Source organism: Geotrypetes seraphini, chromosome 3 (assembly GCF_902459505.1).
Source record: "Geotrypetes seraphini chromosome 3, aGeoSer1.1, whole genome shotgun sequence".
Classification (NCBI taxonomy): domain Eukaryota; kingdom Metazoa; phylum Chordata; class Amphibia; order Gymnophiona; family Dermophiidae; genus Geotrypetes; species Geotrypetes seraphini.
Window position 1 is genome coordinate 28,581,588 of NC_047086.1, and position 22,650 is coordinate 28,604,237.

Consider the following 22,650-nt stretch of genomic DNA (forward strand, 5'->3'; position numbering starts at 1 on the left):
GCAGACAGCTTTGCTTGGGAGGGGAGACAGAAGGGGGGCCACGGAGACACTGTCAGGGAGGAATTGAAGGGATAGAGGGAAAGGGGGCTGCTTCGGGGGGAGGGGTGTGCTGGGAGGCAGATCATTTTGCTTAGGGGGGGAAGACAGAAAGGGGGCCACGGAGAGACAGTTAGGGAGGAACTGGAGGGGGAGAGGGAAAGGGGGCTGCTTTCTAGCACCCGTTAATGTAACGGGCTTAAAGACTAGTCATCTATAATCTTCTCTAGAGACAGGTTCACAGGTGAGGAAAGACAACACTTTCAAGGTACAAGAACTCACAAACAGACTCTCTGGGTCTACACATAAGCTAACAACGGTGCATGGTCTTCGTCATAAGGTGTATGGGGACAGACTTAAAGATCTCAATATGTATGCTTTGGAGGACAGGCAGGAGAGGGGAGATATGATAGAGATGTTAAATACCTACAGTATGTGGAATAAATATGCATGAGAGGGCACCCAAAGGGAGGGAGGGAGAAGGAAGAGGAGATGCAAGAGAGATGCCAGACCATGGGGAAAGGAAGTAAGGAAAGGAGATGCCAGGCCATGGAGGGGGGGAAGAGATGCCAGGGCATGGGGAGAGGGAAGGGAAGGAGACAGATGTCAGACCAGGGAGAAAGAAGGAAGAGAGGGAGGGAAAGAAAAGAGAGGATATACCAGAGCATGGAAGTATAGGGAGTGATGGAAGGGAAGGAGAGGAGAGAGCTGCATGGAGGGAGAGATGGAAGTAGAAGAGAGATCCCAAGGCATGGGGGAAGGAAAGCAGATGCCAGAACATACCTCTCAAAAAGGGACGCCAAACCGTCTCACACATCTGAAATGGTTTCCATGAGGGTGGCTCAGGATTTTAAAACCACTCATGGTGGAGAGGTATGTTCTTTTATATACACATAAGGACGAAATGTAGAGGGTGAAAGATTTTTTATCTGTATCTCCTCTGTTCTGTTGCGTTTTTCAGAAGTCTGATCGGTCGGGGTACACCCTGAGGCAGCTTATTTGTGAAACGCTGGCCACCGTTGGTTTTACCGATCAGCAGAAGATATTTTCTTCTATTACTTATTTATTTATGAGTGAAGCACAGCTCGAGGCTCAAGTTTCCAATATATTTTGAAGGTTCGCTTGACCACCTTTTTGCAAACCACTTCAGTGGAGGTGGGAGGGCCTGTTCTGAGGCTTTTTCCTTCATTTTTAATTGGTGTGCAGCCTGCGCTGTCCTTACACTTTACTTTAGGACACTACAGCAATCTATATTGAAAGTGTTTATCATCACATACCCTAGGTATGCCACTGCTTATAGGTGGACAGTGATTTTTGGGACAGGAACTGCCACAACACACAGAGGCGGATGAGCCTGTGTGGTCAAGTGCGTTTTACTTAGGCAATTTTCAAAGAAAGTAATTCCAGTTTTTGAAAATGAGTGCACACTACAGCTAATGGAAAAACACTATTAGCGGATAGAAATTATTTTCTTTGCAAATACTCCTTGCTCGTTTGAGAAGAAACCACACTCAGGAATCAGCATTTTGTGAACGGTCAGTGAACCGAGTGTCCTCGGGATAGACCTAAAGACTCCTCCCCTTCACTTCCCCCAAAAGAACTTTTATTATCTGAGCACCGCCTACAGGAAAGCTTTTTTTTTTGGTTTGTTTGTTTTATGCTTCATTTTTTCAAAAGCCCCTGGGCGCTGCGTCCTTGGCAAAAACGGATCGCTTACCGAGATGAAAATGTTCAGAAGATTCTCCAGCGTTGGCAGTTGGGGAATTAATTTCTGTACCACCTTGCTAAAAGCTTCAAATATCGAATGGTCGTATATACTTGTCAAATAAAAACTGAAAGAAAAGAGAATGAAAATAGAAGCAAAAAAAAAAAAAAGAGTCAAAAGCTTTACAAGCTCCTTTCATCAGTTTGATTTAGGGCTCCTTTTACCAAGCTGCGCTAGCGGTTTTAGCGCGTGCTGAATTGCAGCATGCGCTAGATGCTAACGCCGCCATTGAGCTTCCGTTAGTTTTAAAGGCATAGCGTGAGGTTAGCACGCAGGGCAATACAGAGTGCGCTAAAAACGCTAGCGCACCTTAGTAAAAGAAGCCCTTAAACATTCTTTGTTGTTTATTTTTTTTTTTTTAAACCCACAAGAGCCGATTCCACCAACATGCTCCTCATTTGTCATGAGGTGTAGCTAATCTTTTGGGAATAATGCAGTTTGCAAACCTAAACGTAAGCTGTTTTATTGCTTTGGCGTAATAATGAGCTGCATGCTGAGCTCTGCATGTCACCTGATTTTTGCTTAAAGCAAATACTATATCAAGGCATTAAGAGCCTACCTTCATTGCCAATATGCAGCTTAATTCCCTTAATGTAATATTGATGAGTTGACTGTCCTTCAGCCAAATTTAAAACTACTGTAGGTCAAGCAAGTCTTCAAGCACAGAGGGTATGGGGGTTGGGACTCGCTAGGGTTCTATTGATTTGTTCAGTTTTCTATGCTATTCTCCCAGGGGAACTTAGAATAGTTTACATTAATTTATTCAGGTACTCAAAGCATTTTGCCTTGTCTGTCACAATCTCCCTAATGTACCTGGGGGCAAGAGGTGGGGAGGAATAAGTGTAGGGTTACCAAACGTCCGGATTTCCCAGTAGCCTTTGCACTAGAAATAAATTTATTGGCTATAATTGGTTTTGTTTGGCACTAATTAGCAATTATGCATGTAACGGCCATTAGTCAGTATGCTATAAATTGTGGATGGAAAATCCAAAGCGCGCAATCACAAAAGAGGCATAGACCTGGGAGGGGCAGGTCAGGGATTAGGAAATACTACTATTTACTATTTAAGGGGAGTGTAGTAAAGTGGTAGGGATCTCAAAGTCCCTCCTCGAGGGCCGCAATCCAGTTGGGTTTTCAGGATTTCCCCAATGAATATGCATTGAAAGCATAGATCTCATGCATAGATCTCATGCATATTCATTGGGGAAATCCTGAAAACCTGGCCTGCCAATAGATCTCGAGGACTGGACTTGGGCAGCCCTGCTCTAAGGGGTCCTTTTATTAAGGTGCGCTAACCAATTTAGCACACGCTAAAGATTAGTGCGCGCTAAATGCTAAGACGCCCATAGGAATATAATGGATGTCTTAGCATTTAGCATGCACTAAATCTTTAGTGTGTGCTAAATTGGTTAGCGCACCTTAATAAAAGGACCCCTAAGTGCTTAGGGGTGGGTAACTCCGGTCCGCGAGGGCCAGAATACAGTTGGGTTTTCAGGATTTCCCCAATGAATATGCATGGAAAGCAGTGCATGCACATAGACCTCATGCATATTCATTGGGGAAATCCTGAAAACCCGACTAGATTGCGGCCCTCAAGGAGGGACTTTGAGATTCCTGGGTTAGAGCTACAGCCTCGGCACCCTGAGGTTGTGGGTTTATAGTCAAATATATTTTATTGAGCAATCAAGAAAACAACAGAGTAACACAACAAGGTCAAAAACCAGCTCAAAAGAGTTTGAAATGTCCCCCCAAAGAACCTCCCTCCCCCCAAACCCAACCCAAAACACCCCCCCTCCCCCCCAGTCCCACCCCTGGGTCCTCCTTCCAATTACCAAAAGAAGCAGAAGAGCAAGCTATACATAAAATGAAACAAAAAAGGATAAGCACAACAAAAAGCATCAATTAAGTATCCGGCTACGAGCCAGAGGGGTCAGGGTAGTCCAGAATGGTTCCCAAGTGGTCTGGAAAAGGCGGCCCTGGCGAGAGGACAAATCAGTCACATCCCGTCTCTCCCACATCAAGAGGGAAATCATGCGGCTCCTCCAAAGGGAATAGTCCGGAGCCTCAGTTTCAAGCCATTTCAGCAAGATTCATTTCAAAGCAATCAGGATAGACCACTTGAGGAAAGCTGCAACTCCTTTGGAACGTGGAAAGTAGTGAGGAATAGTCCCAAACAAAAGCAAAGGTGAGCTGCGAATGGTAACATGCCAAAGATTCTCCACAAAAGCAAAGATAGCAGTCCAAAAAAGCTGTACCTGAGGACAAGTCCAAAACATGTGTCCCAAACTGGCTTCCGGAGCCTGACAACGAAGGCAGGCTGCGTTTAAACGAAAGTGAGCCAAATAAGCCCTTTTAGGAGAGATATATAAACGAAAAATCAATTTAAAATGTTGTTCCCAAAAGGTGATATATTTACGAAATGCTGGCAGACGGCAGACAGCCTGAAGAAGTATGTCCGAAGGCAAGTCTACAGCAAGATCACAAGACCAAGCATCTCGCAGCCGAGAATGGTCAAACAAAGGGCATTCATCTTTCAAGTGGCGATGATGGAACTTGAGGGGGACCGGTTCCTGTGAACCAATGGTAAAGGCCGTAGACAATGACTCTTGGCAGGAGGCCTGCAATGAGCTAGGAGGTAAGGAAGAAATGTAATGGTGGATTTGCATATAAGCAAAAGAGTCAGTAGGGGGAAGATCAAATTCTGTTTGCAAGTGAGCAAAAGATTTAGGGGTACCATCATCATTAACCAAGTGAAATAGATAATGAATGCCCTTCGTTTCCCACCGAGCAAAACTCGGCTCATCAATCCCAGGCAGGAAAGAACCATTAAAGCGAAGAGGTAGAAAGGGAGAGACAGAGGAAGAAAGAGTGTGAAATTTACAGACCCAACACCAAACCTTCCGCAAGGGTCGATGCAATACTTTCAGAGAAAGAGACTCAGGTGCAAGAGAAGGGACAGAATGAAGATAGGCACTAAAGTGAGCAGGATGAAAACAAGTAAGTTCTAGAGAAGTGTTAGTGAATGCTGAAGTATGCCACAACCATCATTCAAATATCGGAGATTCAATAAGCCCAAACCACCTCTATATCAGGGAGTCGCCGCCCGCTTATAAGACAAATGAGGTCTCTTACCGGCCCAAAGAAATTTCTGGACCAGACGCTCCAGTCTACGCTCGTCACGAAAAGTCAAATAAAGGGGAAGGACCTGAAAAACATAAAGCCAACAGGGAACTAGTAGCATGTTATACAAGTGTACTCGACCCAGAAGCGAGAAAGGAAGAGATTCCCAAAGGTGTAACTTATTTTGTAAAGCCTGAAACAGCGGCGTCACATTTAACCGGTACAGACTAGATAAATCCAGCGGAATGGTAACCCCCAGGTACCGCAAAGCGGAATCAGCCCAACGAAGAGGAAAAGCACCCCTCCACGAAATACGTAAATCCGGTGGAAAAGGTAAGGCCAAGGATTTATCCAAATTGAGGGACAGCCCCGAATAAAACCCAAATTCAGAATTGAGATCCAGAGCTGCCTGGAGAGAGTCTTCAGGGCGGGTAAGAATTAAAAACATATCATCCGTGTACGCCAGAGTCTTAAGTTCGAAGTCGCCAACCGAGAGACCTCTGACCTCCGTGAACCCCCGAAGAGTGCATAACAAGGGTTCCAAAGAAAGAAGGAACAGAAGAGGGGAAAGAGGGCAACCCTGCCGGGTACCATGAAGAATAGGAAAAGAGTCTGAGCGGGCCCCATTGACAAGCAGAGAAGCATGCGGATTGGAATAGAGGGAACTCACGGCATCCAAAAAGAACCCTCCGAGCCCCACATACTCCAAGGTACGAAACAAAAAAGACCAGTGAATGCTGTCAAACGCCTTGGACGCATCCAGGCTAACAAATAGAGTCTGAATTTGGTGAGATTGGCACTGAGCAAGAGCAAGAAGTACCTTGCGGACATTGTGTACAGACTGGCGGCCCCGAACAAAACCAACCTGATCCTCATGTATAAGCTGTGGTAAATGAGGAACAAGACAATCAGCCAGCATGCGTGCGAAGAGCTTGAGGTCAACATTTATTAAAGAAATGGGGCGATAAGACCCCGGCAAATCAGCATCCTTACCCGGCTTCAAGAGCAAAGTAATAAGGGCCTCGTTCGCAAAGCGTGGAAAAGAACCACGGGCAGTAGCTGCATTAAAATACGCCAACAAAGGTCCATAAAGAGAAGGGGAAAGGAGCCGGTAGAAGTCACCTGAGAACCCATCTGGGCCCGGAGCTGGAATCTGCGATTTAATGGCAGACTCCAGCTCAACTGCCCGGAACGGACTATTAAGAGAGGAAATCGCAGCCACCGATAAACGAGGGAGCCCAGAAGAGTGAAGATAGTCCGTCATCATCTCCAAAGAAGCATCATCCGGAGCTTCATATAACCGACGAAAAAAGTCAAATAAAACCCCGGAGATCTCAGAAGTTTGAGACACCACCCCACCGCTCCGGGTCCGCAAAGATAAAATCGGCTTCCTACCAGTCGTAGCGTTGACCAAACGAGCCATAAGGCGGCCAGGTTTGTTCCCGTAATGAAGAAAACGATGTTTATAAAAGGCTTTGCATTTTTGGGAACAAGAATGAAGAAGTGAGTTCAAGGCCACCTGAGTAGACAGATAACAGTCTCGAGTCTCCTGAGAAGGGTGAAGAGAAAAGGACCGCTTCGCCAAACGTAAGGCCCGTTTGAGAGTAACGATCCCTTGATTAATACGCTTGGTACGAGCACACAGAAATGAAATGATATGACCGCGAATCACCGTCTTCCCAGCCTCCCAAAACAAAATAGGATCATCCATGTGGGAAGCATTATTCATTGAATAGTCATCCCATTGGGCCTGCAAAAAGGTACGAAATTCCGTATCCTGGGCAAGATAAAAGGGAAACCGCCAGGACGACGCTTGTAGATACGTAGAATCCAAGAAAACATCAACCCAAATCGGGGCGTGATCCGAAATAGACAGAGGTCCAATCTCAGCTGAGTGAACGGAAGGAAACATAGAGGAAGACAAGAAGATATAATCCAAGCGAGACCAAGTGCCATGAGCACGAGAAAGATGAGTGTAGTCACGAACTTCAGGGTGCAAGAGGCGCCAAGGGTCCACCACCGAAAGAGATTCACAAAAGTCCGAAAGAAGATGACCCTTAGAACCCAAAGAAGAAACGGGAGATCCGGATTTATCCTGATCAGGAGTCATGACCAAGTTAAAATCTCCCAAGAGAAATAGAGGATCACCAGGAAAACGAGAACAAAGTTGGAGCAACCGCTGCAAGAAGGCTGATTCCCCAGAATTAGGGCCATAAACCACTAACATAAGATAGGAGCACCCTCCCAAGGTAAGTCGCAAAAGCAGGGATTGACCGTCAGGCTCCTTATCCAGAACCTGGACACCAATGGGAGAAGACTTGCGGACCAATACAGCAATGCCTCCATGATGGCCTGAAGAGGAAGCAAAATACACCTCCCCCACTCAAGAACGACGCAACTTAAGATGTTCTGCATCAGTCAATCTAGTTTCTTGTAAACATGCAATATCGGACCGATAGCATTGCAGAGCAGCAATTATTTTGGATCTCTTAACAGGCGACGTAATCCCCCCTACATTCCAAGATGTAATTCTAAAAGGGGTACTCACAACTGAAAATCAGAAAAGATGCGAGAGGAGAAAAAGGAATCCAAAAGAAAACTACCCCAAGGGCCCAGAGTAGCAGTGACTGCTGAATGAGAACAATGAAGCAAAGGTTGAACAATGGAGCACAGAAAAATTGAGGCAAACATACTGAAGGAGGACCCCCCCCACCCCCCAAAACCCACCCCACCCACACCCAAACCCCCCCAACCCCCCAACCCAGTATCCCCAACAACAACAGTCCCGTCCCATAAATGAAACGGAAAGAGAGCCACGTTAAGATGTGTCAGGGGCCCCCAGTCCCCGTACCTCACACACCCCAGGACAGCCCACTACATCCACAACCAATCCAGTCATCCAACAAACCACAGAGATGGGGGTGGAAAGCTAAAAGAAACTAAGGAACAGAAAGGCGCAAGACCCAGGACTCCTCAGCCCCAGAAGTCCGTAGAAAGCAACCCAGTCCCCCCGGACACTCACCTGACAAACCAGCCACAAGAAACAAGTATATCACCCAACTTCCCATGCGCACAAAACAATGCTGACTGGCACCAAAACCCAGGCTAGAAAATCCGGCCCTATACCCACAAGCAAGTCCACGCAAGCAAACAACAAACAACCCCCCCCCCCCACAGCAGCACTATCACAGCGTAGTCTTGGAAGAGGCGCACCGGTGTCCCCTCATAAAGAAGGGTATTCCGATGCTGGCGGTACTGTTTCATCAGTTCAGCTTTGATCGCCGAGTGATGGACCTTGAATATGGTGACCCTAGCGCGAACCCGATCGTCGGTGCGCCGGCCCAGGCGGTGTGCTCTATCAAGCTTCAGAGGACCCACTCCAGCCGGAAGGGGTAGTGCAGACTGGAGCCACGACTCCAGCACAGTTAAAAGGCGAGATTCGGAAACTGTCTCTGGGAGACCCACCAGATGGAGGTTGTCCCTTCTCGAGCGATTCTCGAGATCCTCCAACTTGTCTGCCTGTTGCTGGAGCTGGGCCTTCAGGGACGCCATATCCGCCGCAGATGCCACGTGGGAGTCCTCAACCATCGAGACCCAGTGTTCCAGCTCTCCTGTGCGTCTGGTGGTTTCCCCCAAGAGGGACTCAAGCGACGTGAGCTGGGAGGAGAGCTGGTCGAAGCGGGAATCCAACGCCCGCACCACCGACGCTGACAGTGCGGCAATGTGCGCCTCTGATAAGGGGAGTGCGAAACCCAAGTCTCCCGCCGCCGCCATCTTGGAATCCAGCCACGCCGACCTCGTCTCCCGATCTTTAATAACACGGCTGGACTTGGCGCTCATGACAGGGCTAGCGCGCTGGAGAAACCCGTCCATATACCACCCCGATGGTCAGGGGAGAAGCGGGACCCGCAAAGATAAGTAAATTAAACACGAAGAGACTCGGGGCCCCGGAGCACGAGTAAGTCACGTCTTACCCGGTCCAGCACATCACGTGACTCCTCCCCGAGGTTGTGGGTTTAAATCCCATGCAGCTCTTTGTGAGCCTGGGCAAGTTACTTAATCCCTCATTGCCTCAGGTACATAAGATAGAGTGTAAGCCCACCAGGACAGGTAGGGAAAAATTCTTTAGTACCTGAACATAAACCACTTAGGCTATAAGTGGTATATAAATACGAACATAAATAAATATTTACGTATCTAACAGCCTGCAGCTTGGCGTGAGCACTTACTCCAGGCACTGAACTAGCATAAGAGCGCATGCCAAAATTTACACGTGTAAATGTGGACATGCATTATTCTATAACGGCAACTGCTTTGTGCTTTATGCCCACCATCTCAGTGCCTCACTTTAGGCAACTGTTAGAGAATTACCTCCATCTGCGTATAATAAATCTGACCAGCATATAGGCACCTCATTTAAAAAACTTCTAAAAACATATCTTTTTAATCTTTCTTCTTTCGACCTATAATCAGTTGCTTTAGGTCCCAAAATTTTTTTACCCTCCCTTTCGTTTTTCCCTTTTTTCCCCTTAACAAAGAATTGTAACTTTTCCCTCCTGCCCGCCCGACTCATGTCTGTTTTAGATTCGTAAGTCTGAAGCTACTTTGTTAGTCTTCGCATCTCTGTTTTTTGAAGTTGTACATCGCTTAGCAAACTGAATAAGCAATTCATCAAATATTAATAAAAACGTGAAACTTGAAAAAAAACAAAACTTGTGGCTCTGAAATGGAAATCTGGCTGCGCAATTGTAGCCTTGTTTCTGTCAACAAGATTGTCAGATATTTATCTGCATTTATCTTAGTACGGGGTGGGCTAAAAGTAGGTATACCATATTTATTCATGATTTCCTTTTATTTTACAGGTGTCACAAGTAACATTCGTGTGAAGTGTTTGTTATCAGTTATACCGTTTTACTTAATTATCACTCAGCACTAATCCTATATAATAAAACCCTAACCACACATGCACACTTAGGGTTTCATGATCCCTGCGGCCATGTTTTCTGATCCGTGGCCAGATTTTATTTTAGAACCCGGCCACAGGGAACACTCTGGCCACTCCTCTCCTCCCGCCCTCACTCACCAACTGCTTCTGCTGGAGGAAGCGCAGGCAAGCTCTCTCCCAGCGGCGCCAGAGCCGCATCATTGCCGCCCGATTTCCGGCCACGGTGGCCGCCGCTGCTGTGAAACTGCCCAGTACCGCTGCCGACGCCGCTCTTCAAAGGAGCCTGGTGAGGATAGTGGCCAGCTGTAGCAAACTTTGCAGGCCGCTCAGCACCTCGGTAGCACGTTTCCTCTGACGTACGCGATCACGTCAGAGGGAACTTGCTACTGAGGTGCATAGCAGCCTGCGAGTTCGCTACAGCCGGCCGCTATCTTCACCAGGCTGCCAACGAACATGCTGGACAGGGGGAGCAGGTAAGGGGTGCTAATGGGCCGGGGAGCAGGGAAGAGGGACAGGGGAAGCATGGAAGAGATGCTGATGGGCCGGGGAGCAGGGAAGAGGGACAGGGGGAGCACGGAAGAGGTGCTGATGGACCAGGGGGCAGGGAAGAGGGAAAGGGGGAGCACGGAAGAGGTGCTGATGGACGGGGGAACAGGAAAGAGGGACAGGGGGAGCACGGAAGAGGTGCTGATGGACGGGGGAACAGGAAAGAGGGACAGGGGGAGCACGGAAGAGGTGCTGATGGACTGGGGGGCAGGGAAGAGGGACAGGGGGAGCACGGAAGAGGTGCTGATGGACGGGGGAACAGGAAAGAGGGACAGGGGGAGCACGGAAGAGGTGCTGATGGATGGGGGAACAGGAAAGAGGGACAGGGGGAGCACGGAAGAGGTGCTGATGGACCGGGGGGCAGGGAAGAGGGACGGGGAGCACGGAAGAAGTGCTGATGGACCAGGGAGCAGGGAAGAGGGACAGGGGGAGCAGGGAAGGGGTGCTGCTGGACACAGGGGAGATAAAAGGAAGGGAGAAGGGCTACTGCTGGACAGGGGGAGCTGGCAAGGGGTGGTGGTGGACAGCGGAGGAAAAAGAGACAGAAAGAAAGACAGACAGAAAGCAGCCAAGGAGAAAGAGAGAGAGAAAGAAAGACAGACACACACATCTATTCTAGCACCCGTTAATGTAACGGGCTTAAAAACTCTTTGTTCGTTATTCCCTCACTTAAAATTATTAACACACGACGGCAAGTCATCTTTTCTGTCACAGCCCCTCAAACATGGAATTCCCTCCCTATTTATTTAAGGGAAGAACTCAATTTGGATAAATTTAAGAGCAAATTAAAAAGCTTTCTTTTTAAGGATGCATTTGATAATTAGAAAGCTTGACTAGGAGTCTCATTCCAATTCCATTCTAGAACTTTCCTTAAGTATATTGCTCTCTCCCTTCCTATTGTTTTTTCCCCATAATTGTCTTAACTACTATCAACAATTTGTATTTCTTTTCCCATTCTTTCCTCTTGTTTCAATATGTTTGTAAGGTTAGTCTTCAATATGTTTTGCAAGGTTTAGTTCTTCGTTTGTTTTGTTGCCCCCTAAAATTTTGTAATTTTATTGATGTGTACATCGCTTAGAATTTTCAATAAGCGATCAATCAAATTTAGAATAAAACTTGAAACTTGTAATAGACTTGTCATTCCTCACCCATCAAAAACAAAATGGGAAAGTACTAGAAATGCTGATTTTTTTTTTTTTTTTTTTGCGATTGCTTCATTGTTATGGAATTCATTATCTTTAAAATTTACGGCTAGAATCCTCATATACTAAATTTCAAACGATTCTAAAAACCTTCCTTTTTGAAAGAGCTTTTTCTTAGTATTATTTTTTAAAAAGTTAAATATAGAAAGAAAGAAAGTAGGAATGAAGGGAAAGTAATGGCGTACTTTTGCAGTAATTTGGTTTTAAATATTTTATGTTCTTTGGTATGAATGAGAAGTGCTACCTTGTCTTATTAATGGCATTCTATTTCTATGTTATAACATATTTTTTTTGTACACCGCTTTGAATTGTGTCACAACTAAGGTGGTATATCAAGTTTAATAAATGATACTGTATTATACATATTCAATACCTGTAAAATAAAAAGAAATAATAAATACTGTATGCTTATTTTTGGCCCATCTGGTATATATGCCAAAATCATGTTGGGGTTTAGTTGGCTAAAGTTTGGAATATTAAGGTTTTAGGGCTCCTTTTACGAAGCTGCATTAGCGGCTTCAGCGCGCGCCACTTTTCATTACGCGGTAGTGGCTAGCGCGTGCCAGCGGTTTAGCGCACGCTATTACGCGCGTTAAACCACTAACGCAGCTTCGTAAAAGGAGCTCTTAGTTTTTGTGCACGATTTTATAAGTTGTATATTTTTTATTGCTATGTTCAATAAAGGTTTATGTGATTATTATTGATCCAAGTGATTCTTTGTCTCGAGTAATTCTTTGCCATGCTAGATACCCCAACTCACTCTTTTGGCTGAGTTTATAACATAACATCGTACTTATAAACCGCATAACCGTAAGTTCAATGCGGTGAACAAAAGATTAAAAATAGCATAACCTAAGGATGATTTAGATTAATTTGCTAAATATTTTGAAAAAAGATGAGTTTTCAATTGCTTGTAAGAGCAAGCACTACGCAACAGTGGCCTAAATTCCCTGTCATAGAAAGCAGCCTAAAATGCTAGTGTGTTTTCCAAGGATTTCTTGCTCTTACAACCTTAAGCAGACGGGAAATTAATGCATGTGATTCTCTCCTATGTTTATGGAATGCTATGAGGAATCTATTGGTCATATAGCTTGAAGCAATACCATACGCAACTTTGTAACAAAGACAACCCAGCTTAAACAAAACGCGCGCCTCCACTGGAAGCCAATGCAACTCACGAGAGAAAGGAGTCACATGATCATATTTCTTTAGACTGTAAATTAATTTGACCCCTGTATTTTGAATCAGTCTAAGCCTAACCATCTCTTTCTTGGTACATGTCAAGTAGACAATGTTAGAATAAGTTTCAAGTTTTATTATTTTTAATATACCGACCATCGACAAGTATCTAGCCGGTTTACAATGCTAAAATAAAATAAAATATTAAAATAATACTTATATGAAGGGGGAGAGTGAACATTAAAACACATTTTACGAAGACAAACATGAACGTGGGGGTAAAAGTTACATCGTTAAAAAAAAAATAATAATTAAGAGTTGAAAAGAAAAGGGAGGGGGTGGGGATGTAACATTAGGGATGGTGTCGCTTCTTAAAAGCGGTTGGCAAACTTTTGAGAATGAGAAGTTTAGAAGCTGTGGAATGCATCTTGAAATAAGAACGTTTTTAGTTTAGTCTTGAATTTGTCGAGAAGATTTTCGTGGCGGAGATGAGATGGCAAGGCATTCCACAAAGTTGGAGCAACTACGGAGAAGTTAGTTTTCCTAGTGTAGTAGAATTCTTTGATAGAGGGAACAGACAATAAGTTCTGATCTGCTGATCTGAGAGTCCGGGAAGGGCAGAGAGGGATGATGAGTTTATCCAAGAAAGGTGGAAGATGCGAGAGTTTGATTTTAAAGACTAGTATTAGTATTTTATAAGTGATATAGTGTGTGACAGGTAGCCAGTGGGCTTCTTTCAGAAGAGGAATAACATGATCATATTTCCCTTTCTTATGAATAAGTTTTATTGCCGTGTTTTGAATGAGCTGTAGACGCCGTAGTTCTTTTTGAGGAAATCCATCATATAGAGAATTACAGTAATCTAGATGAGAGATGACCAATGAATGAACAAGAGTTGTGATAGCTTTAGTTTCGAGGATAGAAGTTAGAGAATGGATAAGCCGAAGTTTATAGAAGCAGGTTTTTACAACGGAACTGATCTGGTCGTGAAAGGTTAAATCTTTGTCTATGATTACTCCAAGAAGTTTTATTTTTGATTCCATTCTTATTGGACAAGATTTAATGAAGATTTTTCCTTTTATTATTTCTTTGTCCTTAATCGGAAAAAGAATGCCACAAGATTTATCGATATTAAGGGAGAGTTTATTTTTGTGGAGCCAGTCACTGATTTTGTCCAGTTTGGTGTTGGAATAACGACTGAACTAAAAGTTTAAAGGCCGTAAACTCAAAATATGATTTTATGGTACACAGCTTCCACAAAGTGTAATAACCCTTTTCCACTACAGCATCTACTTGCTTTTTCATGGTCAAGTGTTGATCTATAACAACTCCCAATATTTTAATCGTTGGATTGATCTTATAGTGTTAAGTCTATAATAACTGATGGTTCATGTAAAATTCTAAGTGGAGGCACAACAAAGAATTTGGTCTTATCATGATTTAATTTGAATTTATCTTCTTGTGGAGGCTGTTGATCAAATTTTTTTTTTTTTGGTTCACCTTTACTGACAATTTTGTCATGATCAAATGTGAACATATTCCCTGAAATGGTAATATTTATTTATTTAAAAACTTATACCCCGCTTATATCTAATACGGAAGGAACAGCAATTTATTTGTTGCTGGCAAACTCGTTCACCTTTGGGTTTAAATGCTGCAATTGAATGACAGGTATTGGGTAGTGTTTTACCGTCCGATTATAGAACGGCTCACCGTGTTCTTTTCCAATTTTCCTAGCTGTGTCTGACTCTGCCATGCAAATGTAGTACAAAGAGGTCATTAATATTAAGATGAACACTCTGGGTAGTTCTCTATCATTGCCGGATGATTTCCTAACCTCACTGTAGTACATTTGCGGGTAAATTTTTCTGGCAGGATCTGAGCTGTCGTAGCCTTACTTTCTGATCAGTGCCTGAGCTCTGATTGGCAAAGACATTGACAGGAAAGTAAGGTTTGACAGTTCAGACCTTCCCCCCGCAAATAAAAAAAAAAAAGAGAGACCCCCAAATTGAAAATCGACAGGAGGGATGCCCATTCCCTCCCGCACCACCGTCAAACAACCTCCCCCGACACCCCTCTAACAGCGGAAGGGTTGCCCACTCCCTCCTGCTGCCGCCATAAAACAACACCCCTGACACATCCCCCCCATGGCACGAGGGATGCCCATTCCCTCCTGCTGCCGGCAAACAACCCCCCCAAGACTCCTCTTGGTAGTGGGAGGGATGCTCACTCCTACCGCTGCTGTAGAACAAACCCCACAACACACACTTCCAACAGTGGGAAGGATGCCCACTCCCTCCCACCACCACCATAAAACAACCCCTGACACCCCCTAGCAGCAGAAGGGATGCCCACTCCCTCCCGCTGTTGCCGTCATGCCCCCGACAACCCCCCTCCCCGACCTTTACAAAGGCTGGTCAGAAGGATGTCTATTCCCTCTAGCCAGCAAGCTTAGCTCTTCAAAATGGTGGGCCTTCCTATTCCTGGAGTATCCTGAGATGCACTGGGGAGAGGGGCCTTAAGTGCCTAGGCCAATCAGAGCCTTAGGCCCCTCCTCAGAGCTTGTAAACTGAATGTTCCCCTTGAGAAAAAGCCTCTGTTGAGGCAAAACTGCAGTCAAGTGGGAGCATGTGATTAATAGGAGCAAATAAAAATTAGAAATTTTTCTGCAAGCAAATAATTAAGCTATAAGCCAGGCATCTGATGAGATAGACTCTGGTCATTGAAAGCTCAAGATAATATTTTACTAAAGTGCATTGAGAAGTTACACCCTGATTCTACTAACAGCACCTAAAACACAGGTGCTAAGCAACACAGGAATTAGTGCATGTCAATCTTAAGTTAGACCTGGGGGCGGGGGCGTTCATTTGTTCATTTTGGAGAGGAGGGCTTTGATTGTTGTAGGCTAAGGGGGAAGGGTAGAAAGGGGGGAGGCTGTCTTATGCAGCCCTGGCTGAATATTGACTGGAACCTGCATAGGTTCTAGCAGTCATCTCTACCAAATTTAGCCCCGATATTCAGTGCTGGTGCTTGGACATTAAGTAAAGGGAATATTCATAGGGTTACCAGCCATCTGGATTTCCCCGAACATGTCCTCCTTTTGAGGACATGCCTGGGGGTCCGGACGGCTTTTCAAAACCTGACACTTTGTCCAGGTTTTGAAAAGCTTCCTGATAAAATTGTATCGGGAAGGAGCATCCACGCATATGCGGACACAATGAGGTGACGTCACTCTGTCGCATCCACCCATGCGCAGATGCCGTCTGGGGGGGCGGAACAGGGTGTGACAGAGGCAGAACTGGGAGGTCCTGGGGGCATGGCCATGGGTCTGGATTTTCCCTCCCAAAAATCTGGTAACCCTAGATATTCACAGAATACAGGAGGGTCATAGGTGAGTCTTTCCCTTATGCACTCAGCTCATAGAAACTATAGGTTACAAAAATACGCATGGGGCGAGTCTCATTTGAAAGGAAGCTCTGGATGAAGTTAAGAGGTGATGAGCACAGGAGTCATCTAAAGAAATACTTTTTAACAGAAAGGGTGGTAGATGCATGGAATAGTCTCCCGGACAAAGTGCCGGGTTTTGAAAAGCCATCCGGAGTAATGCAAGGGTGCTAGGAGAAGATAGAAGCCAGCATTGTTTTGTTTGGTGTTAAGACCTTTCTTTTGGGTTATCTGCTGGGGGGTGGAAGGTTGACATGAGAAGTAAAATTGGTGACAAGAGTTATTTACCCCGGGCGTGGAGACAGATAATCAAACTGGCTTGTACCTGAAAGTTTAAGCAGGTTCATTTGCATATGCAAATAAGATGAAGTGGGATACTGCAGAGATCACAGGAAGCCAGGCTGTGTTGTACTAACCCCCCACCCCCACCCCACAAAGATCTGAATGAAACAGTACAATCTCTAGAACAGCAGCACTTGGTATGGGAAAGCCTAGTAGAGCATCACACAGGTAGCCTGGTAGGTGGGTTGGTGAACCATAGAGAGGAGGACCCAGGCCCATAAACCACTCTAACCACAATATTTATGGTGGAAAGTGTGAGGCCAGCAAAAACCCACCAAAACCCTACTCTACTGCCATATAGGTGCCACCTATAGCCATAAGGACTATTGGGGTGGTAGACAGGTGGGGAGAGTAGGTTTTGATGGAGTTTTGCAGGGCTCGCCATAAATTATAAGGGGGTTATGGTGAGATGTATATCTAACTCTGAAAAACTGTTAAAAAATATCAAATAATATAACAGAACTCTGAAATAATAGAACTCTGAAAAACTTAAAAAATATCAAATAATATAACAAAAAAACATAGACAGTGCCTGATATTAAATTCTCATAGAGTATTCACAGGCCAAATAGTAAATTAAATAATAAGAAAAATAATAAATAAATAAATGTGAGACACCTCAGTACAGGCCTGAATCAATATCGAGTCTCTGCCCTACAAAGCCACTCGATATTGATTCAGGCCTGTGCTGAGGTGTCTCACATTTATTTATTTTTTATTTTTCTTATTTTTCTATTTACTATTTGGCCTGTGAATACTCTATGAGAATTTAATATCAGGCACTGTCTATGTTTTTTTGTTATATTATTTAAGATGTATATCTGGCATCCTTTGCGTGAAGTCACTGGTACCCCTCTAAGGTGTCCCACTGCTCTGTTGGGATGTCTATGTGGCCAGTCCATTACAAGGCTGGCCCCTCCTAAGCCCAAATGGTCTGGGTTTGGACATTTCTGAGGTCGAAAATGGGGTATAAAGTTAGGTGCCCTAAGGTTGGACATCCTGCTGGCCATGACGTCCAAGTAGGTGATTTAAAAAAATATATATTTTTTTAAAGATGTCTAGCAGTTTGCCTTCCAAAAATGGCTGTTTCTGAGCCTCCGAATTTGGACATCTTGTGAAAAACACCAAAATCGAACATAGACGTCCTTTTCAAAAATGGCCCTCTGTGTTTTGTAGAGGCATGAATTAAGCAACTCTTTCTAATCTGGTTTGATCCAGCATGCATGTCTAAAGACACTGGATTTATTGATTGTACTCTTTCATTATATGGTTTATTGGCTACCATTTTATTTTGTTTGGAGGGGGTCATCAACTCCTTTGGTTTTACATACCTGAGTCTAGAAAGCCATAAGCCTTAATTCCCAGCCAACTGAAGCTGTTCTCCTGTTTTATCACCCTGATATATAACCTGGCCCCTGCCATGCCACTCCAACCATGCTGTGGTTTCTTCAAGAAATCTGAAACAAATAAGGAATATTCCCCTCTTTTTTCCAGTATACCCAGTCCTGGGGCAGGAGCAGACTCGGAAATCAAAGCTAGGTCTCCCGCATGTCTAGCACAGTCACTGCAGTTTGGGGGTCTTTTCTTGTAGACTGCTGGATTGTTGTTTTTTTTTTTTACCTGAGATGGATTTTCTCCAGCCCAGCATCTGCAAGGTCATCGTTTGCCCTCTGGTGAATGTCTCTTTGGGTTTCGATCTTGTGGTCATCAGATAACCCATCGACTTTATGAATAAAGACTTCGAAATTGATATCTGTGTTTACTTTGTAGGCACTAGTCACAGTGAGATGCAATCTAGCAAGAGCCTCCATATAATCATCCTGAACAGTAAGGAAAAATAGTACAATCATTAGAATTTGCAAACATGCAATAATAAAATCCTAACAAAATAAAACCTTGAAAGCACATAACAGCCTTGCCGACATTATTCAACAGGCGCCAGAGTCTGCACCACTATTTCATACAAAACACGGGAGAAAGATGACTTCAGAAATCTTGCAGCCGCATCTTGGAGAAAGTTTTATAGTTTTTACATGAATCGGTCTATCACGAGTCGTGTAAATTGCATTTGACTCTTTCAAAAAAACGTGCAGACTTGTAAAAGTCCCAGCTTTTCTCTATTGCATAATTCTATAAGAAGAGTGCATATAGGCCAGTATTCAGAGCTATAGACAGCTATTTGTGAGCAGTGTGACCACACGGGGCAAAAGGGAGACAGGGGTACCAAAATTGTACCCCGTCCAGAAGCACAGTAACACGTTCATACTCATGTCCATCTCAAATAATCATAATGAGGTCATTTCCACTTTATTCTATACTTCATATTTACACTTCCTATATACTTTTATATTATATTTTACATATAGGGCTCCTTTTACGAAGGTGCGCTAACCGAAAAACTACCGTCTGCTCAAGAGGAGATGGTAGTGTCTAGCGCACAGGGCATTTTAGCGCACGCTATTCCACGGGTTAAGGACCTAACGCACCTTTGTAAAATATAATAATAATAATATTAATAACTTTATTTTTCTATACCGCCATAGTCAAAATGACATAGGTAGTTTACATTGGAAGAAGGATGGACAATCGGCGAAGGAGAGAAGAGTTACATAAGAAATAGGAGTTGCATTGGGAATTACATCAGGTTTGCCAAGGGGAAATATCATAGTGAGAAAAGGTGATCTGTTTAGGCGATGAATTTGTCAAATAGAACAGTTTTAATTGATTTTCGGAATGCGCTGTAGATCTGCCTGGCTCTATTTAGGTAGTTTCCCGGCCAGGATTGCTGTCTGCTTGCTTGGAACATGAAGGTTCTGTCCAGAAAGGATTTGTATTTGCAGCCTCTGATCTTTGGGTATGTAAAGATGTTTCGGTTTCTGGTTGTTCGTGTGGTGCTGTGTAGCGTGAAGTGTGGTAGCAGGTAGGACGGAGCTAGTCCCCAGACCTGTTTGAAACAGATACATGCAAACTTGAACAGTATTTGCGCCTCCACTGGCAACCAGTGTCATTTTTTGTAGTAGGAGCCCATAATTTATCTATTTTATATCATATCTTATCCCTTATGATTATCTATGCTTTGGTTTGTTGATATGGGTTCTAATACTTGAAGGGATGCAAATTGGAGTTGTATCAAAGGTTTTTGCTGTTCTTGATGTAATGAGAGTTGATCTGGTTTTCTGTACTTGTAAGCATGCCTAATAAAACAGATTTGAAAAATAAACTTGTACCCTGTCCATTGCGGCCTCTGCTTCACTGCAACACAGCATGCAGGGCGGAAGAGCCAAGAGGTTTGTCGCACAAGGCTCATTTCTAGCTTGGGACAGTCCTGCCAATATTCTTATCATTTATGCACCTCTGTGAGCAGTTTCCAGCTTAGCCGTATTCTGTAACTATGTGCCTAGATGCATAGTAAAGTGGGGTGTTGGAGTGCCCTGGGCCCCGTTTTGGTGGGGATGCCCCAGCATCTCTCCTCCTTTCCTGGTGATGGGGGGGTGTCTTTTAAATGCACCCCCGGTACTTCTTTTCTTCGCCAGCATTGAGCAGGAACTCCTTCCCGCTGCTCACACCGTCCCCAGTCCTCCCTCTGAAGTCATTTCTTATTCACAGGCAGTGGCGTAGCCAAGGAGGTTGGTGCCCAGCATCGCCGAGTCATGTGCATCCCCACTCTTCCCTGCTGTGCCATGCGCCCCCCTCCCACTCTTCTATGCTGCTTGAGTGCCCCCCATCCCACGTGTATCTCTTGAAATATTCTTATTTTTTATTATGCAGAATATTTTGGACTCCGGTGAGATTTCAAAAAATAGATAGTACATGCTCCAACAGATGTTGGCACTATCAAATTGAAGCAGGTACTTTAGATCATCTTTTGTTTCACTGTTCTTTAATAAAGGTTTTTTTGGAGGTCTATTTGGAGCAAAATTATGCTTATTCTTGAAGTGACTTTACCATTGTCTTACGGGACGGTTATCTTCGGCAATTCTTTGTCTAAAAATCAGCTTAGAGCAGATAAAGATAAACTGTTACTAATTATGACTGAAATTGCAATACAGATGATAACAAGAAATTGGAAACATTGGGATTGTTTGAATTTTTAATTCTGGTGGGAAACTGTATGTCAGTATTATAGGTTTGAAAGAGAGATGTCAGAAAACTTGGGGGAGTTTTGAAAATTTAAAGAAACATGGGATCCGCTAGATACATATATTAGTTTTCTTTAAACATACTCGCATAAAATGTACCCTTTTGGACTTGTTTTCTGTTCGAGATCCTTTTATACGCATAGAGGAGGTGGGTGGGGGGAGAGATTATTTGGGGGGGTTGGTCTTAAGTTATTTATGTATAGTTTCTTGGTGTTCTCTGAACATATTGCTAATTTATGTAAATTTTCTTACATTGTGTATCAGCTATATTTTGCTATATAAAATTAATAAACAATTTTTAAAAATGCAAATGAAATGTTCACCGGCGTGAGCAGTATCTTCCACCTGCTGTTTGCGTCGGCCTCGACACCATTCTGACATCACGTCTTGGTCTAGCGACCAGGAAGTGACATCATAAGGGAACTGAGGCTAGCGTGAGCAGCAAGTGGAAAGTGCTGCTCATGCCAGCCAACTTTTTATATTTTTTATTATTTATTTATTCAATTTATAGATATACATTAACAATATCTATATAAAGGGAAAAAAGGGAGATTACATATAGTTAAACAAGAAAATAAAATAAAATATATTCCCTAAGGATTAAACAATCTCTCTAAAAATAAGTCCACAATTTGGGAGAAGCAATACACATTCCATTATGGGATCTGATAGTTCATCAAAGTAATATAAAAATAACCATATCAATAGTGCAGTGTACATCTTCTAAATTATTAATAAGGACTAAGTCCGCGTAGAGGTACTGGGAGGGATTACTCCTTTTCCCTCAAGGAAAAACTGTAACTGAGAAGGGTCAAAGAAAGTATAAGAATGTTGATCCAAATGGATCAAACATTTACAAGGGTATCTAAGTTGAAATTTAGCACCCAAAGACGGTGATAGGTCAATTCCGGATTGTCTCAATTGCAGGAACTCTTTTCTTCTAGTCTAAGTTATCTTTGAAACATCTGGAAACATATAAATCTTAGAATCCAGAAAGGTCACCTCTTTGAGCCTAAAAAAAGCCTATCTTTATTGTAAACCGCTTCGAACTTCACGGTAAAGCGGTATATAAGAAATAAATTATTATTATTATTATTAAGAAGTGCCTCTTTATCTTGTTGAAAAACAAAAGTCACCAGAAGTGTAGAATATGAGATGGCTTCATCCACTGAGGTTTCCAATAGAAACATAGAAACATAGAAATAGACGGCAGATAAGGGCCATGGCCCATCTAGTCTGCCCACCTCAATGACCCTCCCCTACCTTTCTCTGTGAATAGATCCCACGTGTCTATCCCATTTGGCCTTAAAATCAGGCACGCTGCTGGCCTCAATAACCTGAAGTGGAAGACTATTCCAGCGATCAACCACCCTTTCAGTGAAAAAGAATTTCCTGGTGACCCCGTGCAGTTTCCCGCCCCTGATTTTCCACGGATGCCCCCTTGTTGCCGCGGGACCCTTGAAAAAGAAGATATCTTCTTCCACCTTGATGCGGCCCGTGAGATACTTGAATGTCTTGATCATGTCACCCCTCTCTCTGCGTTCCTCGAGTGAGTACAGCTGCAACTTATCCAGCCGTTCCTCGTACGGGAGATCCTTGAGTCCAGAGACCATCCGGGTGGCCATTCTCTGGACCGACTCCAGTCTCAGCACATCCTTACAGTAATGCGGCCTCCAGAATTTCACACAGTATTCCAGGTGGGGCCTCACCATGGATCTATACAATGGCATAATGACTTCAGACTTATGGCTGACGAAACTCCTGCGTATGCAACCTATGATTTGCCTTGCCTTGGATGAAGCTTGCTCCACTTGATTGGCAGTCTTCATGTTCTCACTGACGATCACCCCTAAGTCTCGTTCTGCTTCAGTTCTTGTTAGGATCTCGCCATTAAGGGTGTAAGTCTTGCATGGATTTTGGCTGCCCAGGTGC

General features: G+C 44.0%; 1 protein-coding gene across 3 annotated transcripts in view; it reads right to left on the minus strand.

Annotated features, from left to right (window-relative positions):
* Nucleotides 1–22,650, minus strand: part of RRAGD (Ras related GTP binding D) — a 149,390-nt gene that overhangs the window by 34,700 nt on the left and 92,040 nt on the right. For all 3 annotated transcript variants that reach the window (XM_033936197.1, XM_033936196.1, XM_033936195.1), the window contains exons 3-4: nucleotides 18,200–18,399; nucleotides 1,754–1,868 (exon numbers count right to left, since the gene is read on the minus strand). In XM_033936197.1, coding sequence (XP_033792088.1) covers nucleotides 1,754–1,868; nucleotides 18,200–18,399 — 315 coding nt within the window. The remainder of the gene's footprint in view (nucleotides 1–1,753; nucleotides 1,869–18,199; nucleotides 18,400–22,650) is intronic.